General features: G+C 50.4%; 1 protein-coding gene across 7 annotated transcripts in view; it reads right to left on the bottom strand.

Annotated features, from left to right (window-relative positions):
* Positions 1-5167: 5167 nt before the first annotated feature.
* The window catches only part of NCAM1 (neural cell adhesion molecule 1), a 92798-nt gene continuing 84259 nt past the window's right edge, over positions 5168-13706 (bottom strand). For 4 of the 7 annotated variants that reach the window (XM_071449663.1, XM_071449664.1, XM_071449665.1 and 1 more), the window contains 4 exons: positions 12819-13026; positions 11989-12105; positions 10326-11078; positions 5168-8914 (listed from right to left, as the gene is read on the bottom strand). In XM_071449663.1, the coding sequence (XP_071305764.1) occupies positions 8800-8914; positions 10326-11078; positions 11989-12105; positions 12819-13026 (1193 nt within the window). In that variant the 3' untranslated portion in view covers positions 5168-8799. The remainder of the gene's footprint in view (positions 8915-10325; positions 11079-11988; positions 12106-12818; positions 13027-13706) is intronic. The other 3 variants (XM_071449667.1, XM_071449671.1, XM_071449672.1) reach the window with 1 other exon arrangement.

The raw sequence follows: 13706 nt of genomic DNA, 5'->3' as shown, positions 1-13706 counted from the left end.
GCTTTACGGCACCTTTTGCGACAGTTCTGCTTTACGGCACCTTTTGCGACAGTCGCGCTTTACGGCACTTTTCGACAGTCGCTCTTTACGGCCGTTTACGGCAATTGCACTTTACGGCACTTCCTCTTATGGAACTTTTACGGCACTTTACAGCACTTTATGGCTTTTATTTCGTTTTTCATTTATTTTTAATTAATTTTATTTTTTTAATTTTATTTTTTATATAATTTTTATTTTTAATTTTTCCTGTTTTTAAAGCTTTTTATTCTATTTTTTAATTTTATTTTTATTTTAAATTTTTCTATTTTTAAAGCTTTTTTTTTTTTTAAGGCACCTTTTACGACAGTTCTGCTTTACAGCACTACCCTTTATGGACCTTTTTCAGTACTTTACAGCATTTTCCAGCTTTTATTTTGTTTTTAATTTATTTTTAATTAATTTTGTTTTTAAATTTTATTTCGTATTTAACTTTTATTTTTAATTTTTCCTGTTTTTAAAGCTTTTTATTCTATTTTTAAATTTTATTTTTATTTTAAATTTTTCTATTTTTAAAGCTTTTTTTTTTTTTAAGGCACCTTTTACGACTGTCGTGCTTTACTGCACTACCTTTTATGGACCTTTTATAGTACTTTACAGCATTTTACGGCTTTTAGTTTGTTTTTCATTTATTTTTAATTAATTTTAATTTTTTAATTTATTTTTTTATTTAATTTTTATTTTTAATTTTTCCTATTTTTAAATTTTATTTTTTAATTTTATTTTTATTTTAAATTTTTCTATTTATAAAGCTTTTTTATTTTTTTAATTTTTTTTTTTTTTACAGCACTACCCTTTATGGAACTTTTATGGTACTTTACAGCATTTTACAGCTTTTATTTTGTTTTTCATTTATTTTTAATTCTATTTTTTAAATTTAAAATAAAAATTAAAGTAAAAATACCTTAAAAATAAAAAGCTTTAAAATAGAAAAATAATTGTGTTTGATGCTGCCCAGACCAGCTCAAGCCGGTGATTGTGGTGGTGTTTGAGGGTCCGCAGGACAAGGGAAGAGATGAGAATCTTGACCCCCTCTTTCAGCAGGCTGATTTATTATTTTATGATCTTTATTATATTAATAGAAATCGAGATATTAGAACTATACTAAAAGAGCAAGGAGACATCAGAAAGCTGGAAAGGAATGAATAATAAAAACCTGGGACTGCTCACAGCCCCAACACAGCTGGACTATGATTGGTCATCGAGTAGAAACAATGCACAGGAGACCAATCCAAGATGCCCCTGTTGCTAAACCATCTCCAGCCCACACTCCACAGCCAGCAGATCGTTATTGGTTCCATTTCTGTTCTGAGGCTTCTCAGGTGAAAAATCCCAGCGAAAGGATTTTCATCAAACACGTCAGTGCCAGGTGATGGCAGCTGGCCACTGCGGGCCACAGACCCCCAAACACCTACGCCAGCCCTTTTCCTTTTGCCCCCCAGCCCTCAGGCTCTGTCACCCTCAAGCCCCCTCTATGCCCCTCAAGCCCCCTCTCAGCTGCCCCTCAGCTCCTGTGTGTCACCCTTACTCCCTCTCCTTTGCTCCTCAGCCCCCAGCTTCTCGGTGTCACCCTCCAGCTGCCCCTGCCGCCCTCAGCATCTCTGTGTGTCACCCACTGTGCCCTCTCCCTGCTCCTCCCTCAGCTCCCAGCCTCTGCCACCCTCAAGCCCCCACAGTGCCCCTCGAGCTGCCCCCAGCCTGTCATGCTTGAAAGGACCCTAAAAAAACCCTATCAAATCTCTTTTTTGTCCTTCATTCTCTGTCCCGCCCTTCTCCCTGTCCATCTCTTCTCTGTCCTTCTCTCTGTCCTGTCCTGTTCTGTCCTGCATTCTCTGTCCTGCATTCTCTGTCTTGCATTCTGTCCTGCCCTGCTCTGTCCTGTCCTTCTCTCTGTCCTGCCCTTCTGTCTGTCCTGAATTCTGTTCTGCCCTGCTCTGTCCTGCTCATCTCTGTCCAGCTCTTCTGTCTGTCCTGCCTTTCTGTCCAGCCCTCCTCTATCCTGCTCTTTTCCCTGTCCTGCATTCCCTGTCCTGCATTCTCTGTCCTGCATTCTGTCCTGCCCCTCTCTCTGTCCAGGCCCTCTCTCTGTCCTTCTCTCTGTCCTGCCCTCTCTGCACCTTGCAGGGGTGTTCTGGGGATGCTGCCTGGCCTCCTGTGCTGCTGGGGGAGGCTCTGTTCCAAAGGAGCTCTCCAGGGCTCTCTGGAGCTGCTCTTTGGAGCAGGGCCCCTTTCTGACCCCACCTCCTTTCACCAGGAGCTGGCCCCTTTCAGCTGCCAGCCAGCCTCTCCTGCCAGCCTCATCAGCTTTAGCTGGAACAATTTCCTTTGAACTCGGCTTGAGTGAGCATCTCCATGGCAATGGGATCGGGGCTTTGTGTCCCTGCACCCTGCCCTGCACCCTGAGCACGGGGAGGTGGGCAGGGATGGACAGGGATGGGATGGATGGGCAGGGGTGGGCAGGGCACCCTGGGCAGCAGGACCAGCCCCTGATGGGCAGAACCAAGGGCAGGAAGGGCTGGTTCTGCTCCTGGAGCTTCCCCAGGGCAGGCAGGATCCTGCAGGGCTGAAGGAGTGGGTGTTGGTGGGGTGAAAGCAAAGCAGATCTTCCTCCACCATGAACAAAACTGAGCTTTGCTGGGACTGGGGTTCTCTGGTGGAGAAAAAATGAGGAAGGGAAGGGAAGGGAAGGGAAGGGAAGGGAAGGGAAGGGAAGGGAAGGGAAGGGAAGGGAAGGGAAAGGGGGCACCTCAAACCCCCCGGGCAGCCCCTGCCCATGGTTCAACCTTTCCATGGAGCAATTCCTGCCGATGTCCAGCCTGAGGTTCGTCCCGATTTTTATGCCAGACTCGGGCTATTTTCCTGTTGCGATCTCCTGAAAGGCTTCCCGGCTCTCTGCGAGGCGGCAGCGATGGAAGCAGTCGGCCACCGCAGGGAGCCCAAGCACCGCGGAGCTGCGCTGCCCGGGATGGCCATTCCCGGTACAAACCCATCCCGGGATGGCCATTCCCGGTACAAACCCATCCCCGGATGGCCATTCCCGGTACATTCCCGGTACAAACCCATCCCGGGATGGCCATTCCCGGTACAAACCCATCCCTGGATGGCCATTCCTGGTACATTCCCGGCACAGGCTCAGCCTGGGATGGCCATTCCCGGTACAAACCCATCCCGAGATCGCACATTCTGCACAGGGACAGGGACAGCTCACCCTGAGGCTGCTGCGGCTCCAGGAGCCGCCAGCCCAGCCTCATCCATTGCCCATCCATTGCCCACTTCCCCATCCATCCTCATCAGCTGGAGATGGAATCCTGAGGTGCCAGAGAGGTGCTGAGCTCCACAGGCAGCCAGAGACTCCCATCCCTTCCACCCCTTGGCTGTAGGAATAGGCAGCACATCCCTTCTCCTTGTAGGAACAGCCAGGATACCCCTTTTCCTTGTAGGAACAAAAAGGATACCCCTTTTCCTTGTAGGAACGGCCAGGACATCCCTTTTCCTTGTAGGAACAAAAAGGATATCCCTTCTCCTTGTAGGAACAGCCAGGATACCCCTTTTCCTTGTAGGAACAAAAAGGATACCCCTTTTCCTTGTAGGAACAGCCAGCACATCCCTTTACCCCTCATGTCCCAAACCCAAACATTTCCTGTCCCTCCCCTCACTGCCATCAGCTCTGCCCACACCACCCTCCATCCCAAAAATGTTTTTTTCTTCTCTAATGAAGCTGTTCCCAGCCCAGTGTCCAGTTAAAAATACCCACAAGGCCATAGCTGGGGCAGTGGGATGCTCAGGAATTTTGGGTTTATTTGTTATCCCACAAAAGCTGGGGAATAACACACAGGCCAGTTAATGTGAACAGGGAGAGGCACCTTTAGTCTCTGAGTACTTCAAAAAGCCCTTAAATTATGCTCTGAAGCTCATGCATGATATTTACATACTGCTATCTGATAAAAGGCCAGATAATGATGATTTCTAGAAGGGATGAAAGAAAGAGCACAAAAATCTCCCTCCAGCCCCCAGCCCCACTCAGACTTACCCCAAATTCAGCCCAGGGGAAAAGGAGCCACACTCAGCCAAGATGACACTGCCAGTCAGGTGCCATGGCCTTAACAGAGGGAGAGACGAGGGAAAATTAAAATTAAATGGAAATTAAAAGGTCTGAGGGTTGAGAAAATGGCCAAAGAAACACAAAGCTCTAATAAAGGATCTCTCAGTGATTTTGCCACTGAGCACAGCCCCAGCTCCAGGAGCAGGAAAATCCCTTTTCAGTTCTCTGGGAGAAGAGGGAGGAAGCCCTGAGCTCCTCCAGGCTCAAAGGGTGCAGCAGGGAGCCAGGAAAGGCAGGGCACAGGTCCCACGACGCACAGGGACCGGGGGGATTGAGGGGGCTCTGAACCCAGAAAGGACAACCCCAAATATCCAGGGGCAACCCCAACCTCCCCCTCCAACCCCAACCAGGACTTGGGCCAACTGGTGCTTCCCCACTTGGCAGATTTGGTGTTTTTTACATCAAATGGTCAGGGAGTGACTTAAAAAGCTCTTTTTCAGCTAAGTGGGAACTCCTGTGTGAGAATCAACTCTGGTTTGCCTGAATTGGTGAAGGTGAGACAACCCTCCCCTCCCCATAATCCCCAGAGTAAAAAAAAATTAAAGTTGGGCATTTGGTCAATTTTTATCTAGGATTTAGAAAAAAAAAAATCAAGACTTTAAAATGAATTAATTGAATGAATTAATTAACTCAAACCTCATTAAGTTCAGGCTGGGCAGAGGTCACCTCTCACACCCAACACTCGGTCACACTTTCCACAGCCAGGCAACACAAAAGTGCCTTTTTGGGAGCTTCCCAGTAGCTGTGAAACTGCATTTTTGTGTTTGCTATCTCCAGGAAAGAAGCAAATAAATGTGGAGGGACAAAGAAACAAACTTGCAAGTGCTCAAGTGCTTTTGGTGCCACTCAGGTGGGACGAGGAGCAGGAGCAAAGAAGGGCAGACTGCAGGCATCAGCTTTTTTTTTTTTTTTTTTTTTTTTTTTGTAGTTTTTATTTGAACACAGTATTCTGACAGAATGCAAAGTCAAAATCCTCAGTTAGTATCAGTATTTACACCAGTGAGAATGGGGATAAAGGTGGAGTCGATGTTTCACTCGGTAAAAAGATTTTTTGTTTTTTTCTTTTTTTAACAAGATAGAAGGCCCCCAAAAGTAGGGAATGCTGGGGAAGGATGGCCATGGAGGGGCTGAGAACAACTATCAAAACAGCCTGGTGGTGAAAGACGTGGGGTTTGAAGGCTCCATAGAAAAGTGTGAAAAGAAAACGCCACTCTGGAAGCTGACGGGCGGGATGCACTATTGTCACCTGTACGAATGGTGCAGCACGAGAGAGATGGCACCGCTCCTGTGACACTGGGGACAGGCAGGGGGCAGTGCCACCAACCCTGGGGATGGACAGATGGAGCAGCCACGGCAGTGCCACCAACCCTGGGGATGGACACACAGAGCCACAGCAGTGCCACCAAGCCCAGGATGGACACACAGAGCCACAGCAGTGCCACCAAGCCCAGGATGGACACACAGAGCCACAGCAGTGCCACCAAGCCCAGGATGGACACACAGAGCCACAGCAGTGCCACCAAGCCCAGAGCAGCCGTGGCAGTGGGGAGGGGTCACTGGAAGGAGCTGCTCCCTCCTGAGCTCACTCCATCCTGCCCAAACCAGAGCTTTGGGATGGAGGGATCATCCAGCCCAGCCAGTGCCACCCCCAGGCTGTCACCAGGTGCTGGGCTGGGCTCTGAGCTCGTCCCCTTTTGGGACAAAAATGCCAACCCAGGTGGGGCAGCTCCCCCAGTGCCCACCTGGCAGGTGCTGGTGGAGATCCCTGGGCAGGGTTTTGGGATGGGGCTGTGGTTCCTCCCAGCTGCTCAGCACACAAAGGTGACAAAAGCAGCCAGAATTGGGCACAAAAAGGGACAAACTGTGCTCACCCACAGGTATGGAGGCACTGCTGCTGCCCAGCTGTGGTATAGATTCATTTCTTTGGGGAAAAGGCTCCATCCTGCCCAAAATCTGCCAGAACAGGTGGGGCAGCCTCAGCTGCACCCCCAGAGCCCTCCCTGGGGTCCCAGGAGCTGAGCAAAACAAAACCAAAAACCCCACAGTGAGCACAGGACAGAGCACTGCCCCTCACAGCTGGAATGGATCCTCACAGCTGGAATGGACAGAGCACTGCCCCTCACAGCTGGAATGCTGGGATGCACTGGAACAGAGGGAATATTCCCAAGGAACACACAGACACAGCCTCCACGCCCCTCCTCAGCTCGCTCCTCTCAGTTAAAGGCTTCTGCTCTTTCTAAGAGTTGTTCTCTTCCTCTTTTTGTTTTAAATTAATTCCTGAATATTTATTTCTCATTTTTGTTTCTCAAATCTGAACTAGCGCTACACCTTCCACATCCAAACTATGTTGAAGCTTTTATTATTTCAATACTATGACAAAAAACACGGTTCACACTAAAATAGTCACGCACCCACAGTGCACAAGCTTGCAGATCTAAAGTAGAATTAAAAAAAAAAAAAAAGAAAATAAAAGGGAAAATAAAATAAAATAAAAATTAAAAGAAAAAAGGAAATAATACCCAAAACCCCAACAGGAGGAACATCTCTATACAATGGGCTGGTCTCTCCCTACACTCCTCTGCCTTCCTTCTGCTCAAAGCTCCTTTTCACCCCCAAATCTCAGTGTTGCTCCACGATTCCTGATAATAAATCCCATTAATCAGCACTCCCACCCCAAATCTCAGTGTTGCTCCACAATTCCTGATAATAAATCCCATTGATCAGCTCCCCCATCCATAATTTAATTTTTCAGGTGCTGCCTCAGCCCTTGCCCAGGGATGGCCCTGGCACAGAATTCCAGCCCCTGCTCCTGATTCCAGGGTGGGTCCTGCAGGCGCTGGACCTGCAGAAGGGCCTGGGCTCTGCCCAGCACCTGTGGGGAAAAGATCTTTTGGGTTTTAGCTTTAGGGTCAGAGGACATGGTATTTACAGAAATTGGAATTGACTGAAATGGGGATTTTCTGAAATTGGAATTTACTGAAATTGGTGTCTACTGAAATTGGTGTTTACCGAAATTGGGATTTTCTGAAATTGTTATTTACTGAAATTGGTATTTTCTGAAATTGGTGTTTACTGAAATTGGGATTTTCTGAAATGGAGATCTTCTGAAATTGGTATTTACCAATACTGGTATTTTCTGAAATTGGTATTTTCCGAAACTGGAATTTGCTGAAACTGGAATTGACTGAAATTGGGATTTTCTGCAACTGGAATTTTCTGCCCTGATCAGGAGGGATTGATTTGGTCACACACCTGAGCCCAGACCAGCCCAAACTGTCCAACCTCCCTTGAGCCCCTCAGAGCTGCGGGAGGGTTCTGTGAAGGAAAGGGGAGAATGTCCTAAAAAAGCAGAGATGAGATTTCTCTTATGCAGTCAGGCCCAGGTCCAGCGAGGGACTTCAAACTAAATTTAAGGCCAGAAGGATTTTCTCCAGCAACTCCCTGACCCCAAGCAGATTTGGGGATTGCTGGGTAAAGCCCTTGACTGGTGCCAAGAGGTTTGAACACCCCCACCCCCCAAAAAAACCCCAAACCAAACCCCAGCATCGCTTTTCTTCTTACTCCAGTAAGAAATAATAATAATAATAATAACAATAATATAATAATAACAATAATTAAGAAAAGATAAAAGGGGAAACGACTACTGTAAACATCCATGGTTGAAAATGTCTCCCTTTGCAAAGCAAGCATGCTGCTACCCTAGTGTCTACAGGACTGGATTGACTGAAAAACCAAAACCAAAAAGAAAAAAAAAAAGGCAGCTATTTTACACATCCATTTCAACACAACAGAAGTTAAAAAAATATCTGTCAATTGTAAACACTGGAAAGAACCAAAGTTGGCCAAAAAAAAAAAAATTGAACGTAAAGTTGGAAAAGAAATGTAGAGTCTGAATACTGCAAATTGAAATACATCCCCCAAAGCTGCAATTTTGGCATTCTTCCTAAAAAATAGATAATAATAATAAACCCCAAATAAAGGTCTAACGTGGCGAGCAGGATTCAGTCACAAAGAGCTCGAGACACTTTGCATACTGACCAGATACAAGGTGAACAGAAATTATAACTTATTTATGAGGCTTTACATATTTCAAACTCGACTGAAAAGTATAAAAATAAATTGTGGACTTTGTTCTTTAAGCACCAGCTGTGCCCAGCAGCACAGTGGTTATCTCTGCTATACTAACAAAGGAAACAACAGGGTCTCTTTTCTTTTTTTTGTCTTTTTTGTGTTTTTTTTTTTGTGTCTAGGACTACTTGATTTTGAGCTTCCCAACCACACTGCAACTAGCATTGCAATGTTTGCTTGTTTGAATATACACAGGGCCAGCTGAGCCCTGATTTGGTGACGGGTTTAACCCTGTTTTTAACATGTTTTACTTTTTAAAAGCAAGTGCACAACGAATAGAACCTTTCTAGAAATCTCAAAGAAAGCAAAAAATAGAAATCAAAATTAAAAAAAAAAGAGAAGAAGAGAAAAAATTAAAAAAGAAAAGGAAAAAAGAGACATTCCCTCCCTCCCCCCATTTATGCATTTTTCTGGTTGGTTTGTTTGTCTTTCTTTTTTAAAAAAAGGCAACAGACACTAGAGGAATGAGATGGGTGTGTGGGTTGTGATTTCAATGCTCGGGTGAAGGTTTCTGCCGTCCCCTCTGGTGCTGATCATGCTTTGCTCTCGCTCTCCTTTGTTTGTGTGGCTTCGTTGGGCACCGTCTTCACCTCTGCCGCGGGGCTCTTCCTGTCCTGCACGGCGCCCTTGTCCTCTGCTGGCATTTTCCTGGGGAGAAGCACCACAAGGACAGGCTTTAGAGGCACAGAAACACAGCTGGGCTGAGCTAGCCACGGGGACAGAGTGGCTGGTGGGAGCAGATCCCTCTGGGAGAGCATTTCCTGATGCAGGAGTCTGGAGAGCCCAGCTCAGCTCCCCACCCTGCTTCATTCAGGTCTAGATTAACATTTTTTGGCTTTCCCTGCTCAGCTGCAGGGGTGCAGAAAGGAGCAGCAAGGAAAGCTCCCCCAGCTGCAGAAGGATTTGGTTTTAGCACCCCAAGCTAAAGCCAAATTGTCAGCTTGCTCCTCTCAGTTAAAGGCTTCTGCTCTTTCTAAGAGTTGTTCTCTTTCTCTTTTTAAATTATTTTAATTCCTGAATGTTTGTTTTTTAAATTTTTGTTTCTCAAACCTGAACTAGCGCTACACCTTCCACATCCAAAGTATGTTGAAGCTTTTATTATTTCAATACTATGACAAAAAACACGGTTCACACTAAAATAGTCATGCAATTCAGCAGCAAGGAAAGCTCCCCCGGCTGCAGAAGGATTTGGCTTTAGCACCCCAAATTGGTATTCATTGGAATTGGGATTTTCTGAAATGGAGATCTTCTGAAATTGGTATTTACCAAAACTGGTGTTTTCCGAAACTGGAATTTGCTGCAACAATTTGGAATTTGCTGACAATTCAGCAGCAATCCCATTTTTTTGTGTTCCTACAGGAAGCCAGTCCTGAAACCCCTGGGGTGCTGGAGAAAGGGGAACACAGAAGACGGGAATTCTGTCACAGACATCTTCACAAGCCTGAGGGAGGTGACCACCCTCAGAGGTGACAACTGCCAGCCCAGCCAGGGCCCAACATCTGCAGCACAGCTGGGACCCCCCAGCCCCCAGGTGCTGCTCTCTCTCTCCTGCCTGGCTCAGGGTGCTCCCCATCTCAGCCAGGCTCACACTGCCCCAGCCTGGGGACAGCTCCAGAGCCTCCAGTGCTGTCAGCCCTGCCCAGGGCACTGCCTGCTGCCCAGCCTGACCTTGAGTGAGCCCTGAGGCTCCTCTGACCTGCAGGAGATTGGATCACTGACCTGCAGAACATCAGCACTCTAAGCTCTTTACACCAAACTGAACTATTCCTGCTCTTCCTTACGAAACAATAACCCAGGACAGACAAAGCTGCCCAAAAGCCTGAGGAACAACAATTTATCTCTGATCAATTCCCAGCTCCCTGTCCCTGCCTCCCTGGCACAGCCTCTCCTGCTCTCCTCCTGGCACCTTCCAAGCCAAGCCCTGTGGCCTCTCAGGTGAGTTAGTTGGCTAAGGGAACAGTGAGATTAGTCAAGAGAACACCCAACAGAGGACACAGCACGAGCACCAGGGCACGAGGGACACAGCACACAACCAACACAAGAGTAAAGGCGGCCGTACTCGGTCTTTGCGGGGGCAGAGCTGTCTGCAGCGGCAGCAGCAGCCTCGGGGGCTTGCCCACCAGCCCCGTTGGCAGCAGGAGGAGAAGCAGTGCCAAGAGCTGCAAAAACATCCTTGGCAAGGTCAATGTCTGGTGGCTTGAAGGTCCCTTCGTCCATTTTAAAGTCCTCGTTCTGCGAGGGGTTGGCGGCGCTGCCCGCGGCAGCCTCGCTCTTCGCGTTGCTCGGGTTCTTGGGGGTCTCTGCCGGGCTCTTCACCGTGCTGGGCTGCACGGGCTCCTTCTCGGGGCTCTTGGCCACCTCCTGCTTGGCCTCGTTGGGAGCTGCAGGGCTCGTGAGGCTGGCGGGGCTGGGGGCGCCCGCCTTGCTCCCGGCTGGGGCGGCATCGGCGGCGCTGGGGCTGAGCACGGCCTGCCCCGGCAGCACACCTGAAGATAAATTATTGGTGGCCGGAGCAGAGCTGGGGGTGTCGCTGAGATCGACCAGAGGGGCCACTTTGGGGGCGGAGGAGGGTGTTGGTGACACTGCCGAGGTGGCGGCCGTGCCCTTGGCCGGGGTGGCCTGGCCGGGAGCCGCGGCCCCGTCGGGAGCCCCTGCGGGCGGCGGGGCAGCGCTGGAGGTCAGCGTGGTGCTCTCGCTGGTGGGGCTGTTCTGGGCAGTGGCAAAGGTTTCAGTGATAGTGTCAGAGTTAGTGGTGCCCGTGGTGACAGAAGGCAGCATGTCCTCCACGGTGGCCGCGGTGTCGGCGGGGTGCCTGCGAGGGGGACACGGGGACAAGAGAGAGAGAGAGGGAGAGAGAAAGAGAGAGAGAGAAAGACAATGAAGGCCCGAAACGACAGCAGGGAGAGGGGGCAGAGAGGGCAGAGAGGGAGAGAGGACAGCACACACATGTGACATGGAGGGGGACTCGGGAGCAGAGACGTGCAGAGGTCAGACATGCAAAGGGAGCAAGGCTGGGATGGCTCAGGATCATCAGGAAGAGAAAAAAGCCAAGAGGACGTGACCTGCAGGGATGGTTTGTTCATGTGGAGTGCTTGGGCTGAGGCAAATGGGATCCTGTCAGCTTGCAGAAACTCTCCTCACCTAAAACCCTCCTCTCAGCCTGGTGGTCCTGAGCTCTCCAGGCAGCTCTGCCACCCCCCTGAGCCTGCAGCCCTGTGCCACCAACACAACACAAGATGGGACCCTGGGTCCAGCCCCTCACCTCGTCCTGTCCTGCAGCTGCAGGTTTGTCTAAGCCCCCCTCAAACCCAAACTCCTTCCTCACACATAAATGCAGACTCAGCTCCCAGCTCTCTCTCAGAATGCTCAGCCTTGCTGTGACTCCACATCCAGCGCCCAGCTCCTGGGGAGGATCTCTCCCCACGGGTTCAGGCTCTCACCCAGCACTGCTGGGGCTGGTTTTGCTCTGGATCCTTTGCAGATCCTGGACAGTGCTGGATCTCCACACGGGACAGAGCCTTTCAGCAAACACTGCTTCCTTCCACTTCCCTTCCAGTGCTGGGAACAGCAACCACTGCAGCTTGACAGGAGGCACTTCCTCACTGGCACGTGGAGATTTTACCTTTCTTCCTCTCTTGCTGCCCTAACTGCTGTTCCTGAGGGGCTGGGGCAGCTGAGGGCAATGCAGTGCCCCTGTGCTAGGGCTGCCTAAGGCCACATACTCTGGCTCTGTCAGCGGGGTGGTCTCGTTGGGCTCCGTGTGCTTCCCCCCGTCGTGGTTGGGGGTCCTCTCCTCCTCCGTGCGCACCTCCACGATGGGCTCCTTGGACTCATCCTTCCTGCAACGAGGGAACGGCAAAGGGAGTGATGGCTGCTCCTGCAGGGACAGCCAGGCATGGCCACGGCCACGGCCAGACACACGGACACGGCCAGACACACGGACACGGGCCCGAGCGCTCCTGGGGTCACTGCTCCTTCCAGGCACCCAGCACAGAGCTCCAGGGGTGTCCAGCACTGGGATGGCTGGGGTGTCCAGCACTGGGGTGTCCAGCACTGGGATGTCCAGCACTGGGATGTCCAGAACTGGGATGTTCAGAACTGGGATGTCCAGTACTGGGATGACTGGAATGTCTGGGATGTCCAGCACTGGGGTGTCCAGCACTGGGATGACTGGGATGTCCAGCACTGACGTGTCCAGCGCTGGGATGACTGGAGTGTCCAGTACTGGGATGTCCAGAACTGGGATGACTGGGATGTCCAGCACTGGTGTAATCAGCACTGGGATGACTGGGATGTCCAGCACTGGGATGTCCAGCACTGGAATGTCCAGCACTGGGATGTCCAGCTCTGGGATGTCCAGCACTGAGGAAACCTATTTGATGGCTACCAACAGGAACGAGAAAAAACCCCAGAGGAGCAGCTCCAAACCCACCTTCCTGCCAGCCCCCTCCCTGAGGCAGCTCCTTTGCTGCCCCTGGGGCACAGAGGGGGTTCTGGGGGCACAGAGGGGGGTTTTGGGGCACAGAGGGGGTGTTTTGGGGTCAGTACTCACGAGAAGGCCGCCTTGCCCTCCTCCATGTCCTTGCCCTTGGCCCCCGGGCCGGATTTGCCGCACAGGTTGACGGCGATGCACATGAGCAGCCCACACTTGTTCAGGAAGTAGCAGGTGACATCCACGGCCACCAGCAGCGCCACGAACACCACCACGAGGATGCCAATGATGGCAGCAGTGCCCAGGCCCGAGGCAGGGCTGGTGCTGGCTTCAGACACCGAGGGAGAGAAGAAGAGAAGGCGTTCGGGTTAAAATGTGGGGTTTCAGGGCTCACACTGGGCTGCACTAAGTTGCTTTTTTAGAAGTCCACCCCTGTACCAGCCCTGTGCAATACCAGTGCTTCATCCTACAGAGAATCTGCCTGCAAGGATGGCCCTGCTGGGGCTTCTCCCATGCCTGCTGGGATAAAGCCTGGGAAGCAAACAGCACAGTCCCTGCTGTGCACACAAGGCAGGGCTCCTGCTTCCCTCTTCCTCCTCAGGAGGAAGGTGCAGAGTGTCCCTGGCCCTGCCCAAGGAGCAGTGGAAGCAAAGGCCAGGCTCTGCAGCAGGGTTTTCCTGGTGGGATGCAAATCACTGGGGGATGCTCAGCGCTGGTGAACCCCCAGCTGGGGGGGTGAAACTGAGTCAAAGCCCTCCCTGGAGCTCAGGTGAGACCCAGCCCTGCAGAACCTGCTCATGGCTCCCCAGCCTCACACCAGCCCAGCCCCTGGAGCCCCAAACCCTTGGAATCTTTGCTCTGCAGAACCCCAGCAGAGCCCCTTGATCCCCACTTGGACAGGTGAGAAGACCCTTCCCAGGGCTTGGAGAGAGCCATAGCCCCTGCCACGCATTTCTTTGGTTAAAAACAGGAGGCAGAGAGGTGGTGTTTCATTTTGTGACCCTGAGA

The sequence above is a fragment of the Agelaius tricolor genome, unplaced genomic scaffold (genome assembly GCF_023055355.1).
Source record: "Agelaius tricolor isolate 1412-34295 unplaced genomic scaffold, bAgeTri1.0.p SCAF_29, whole genome shotgun sequence".
Taxonomy (NCBI): Eukaryota; Metazoa; Chordata; class Aves; order Passeriformes; family Icteridae; genus Agelaius; species Agelaius tricolor.
Note: the sequence above shows the minus strand (reverse complement) of the source record. Positions and strands in the feature narration are given on the sequence as shown.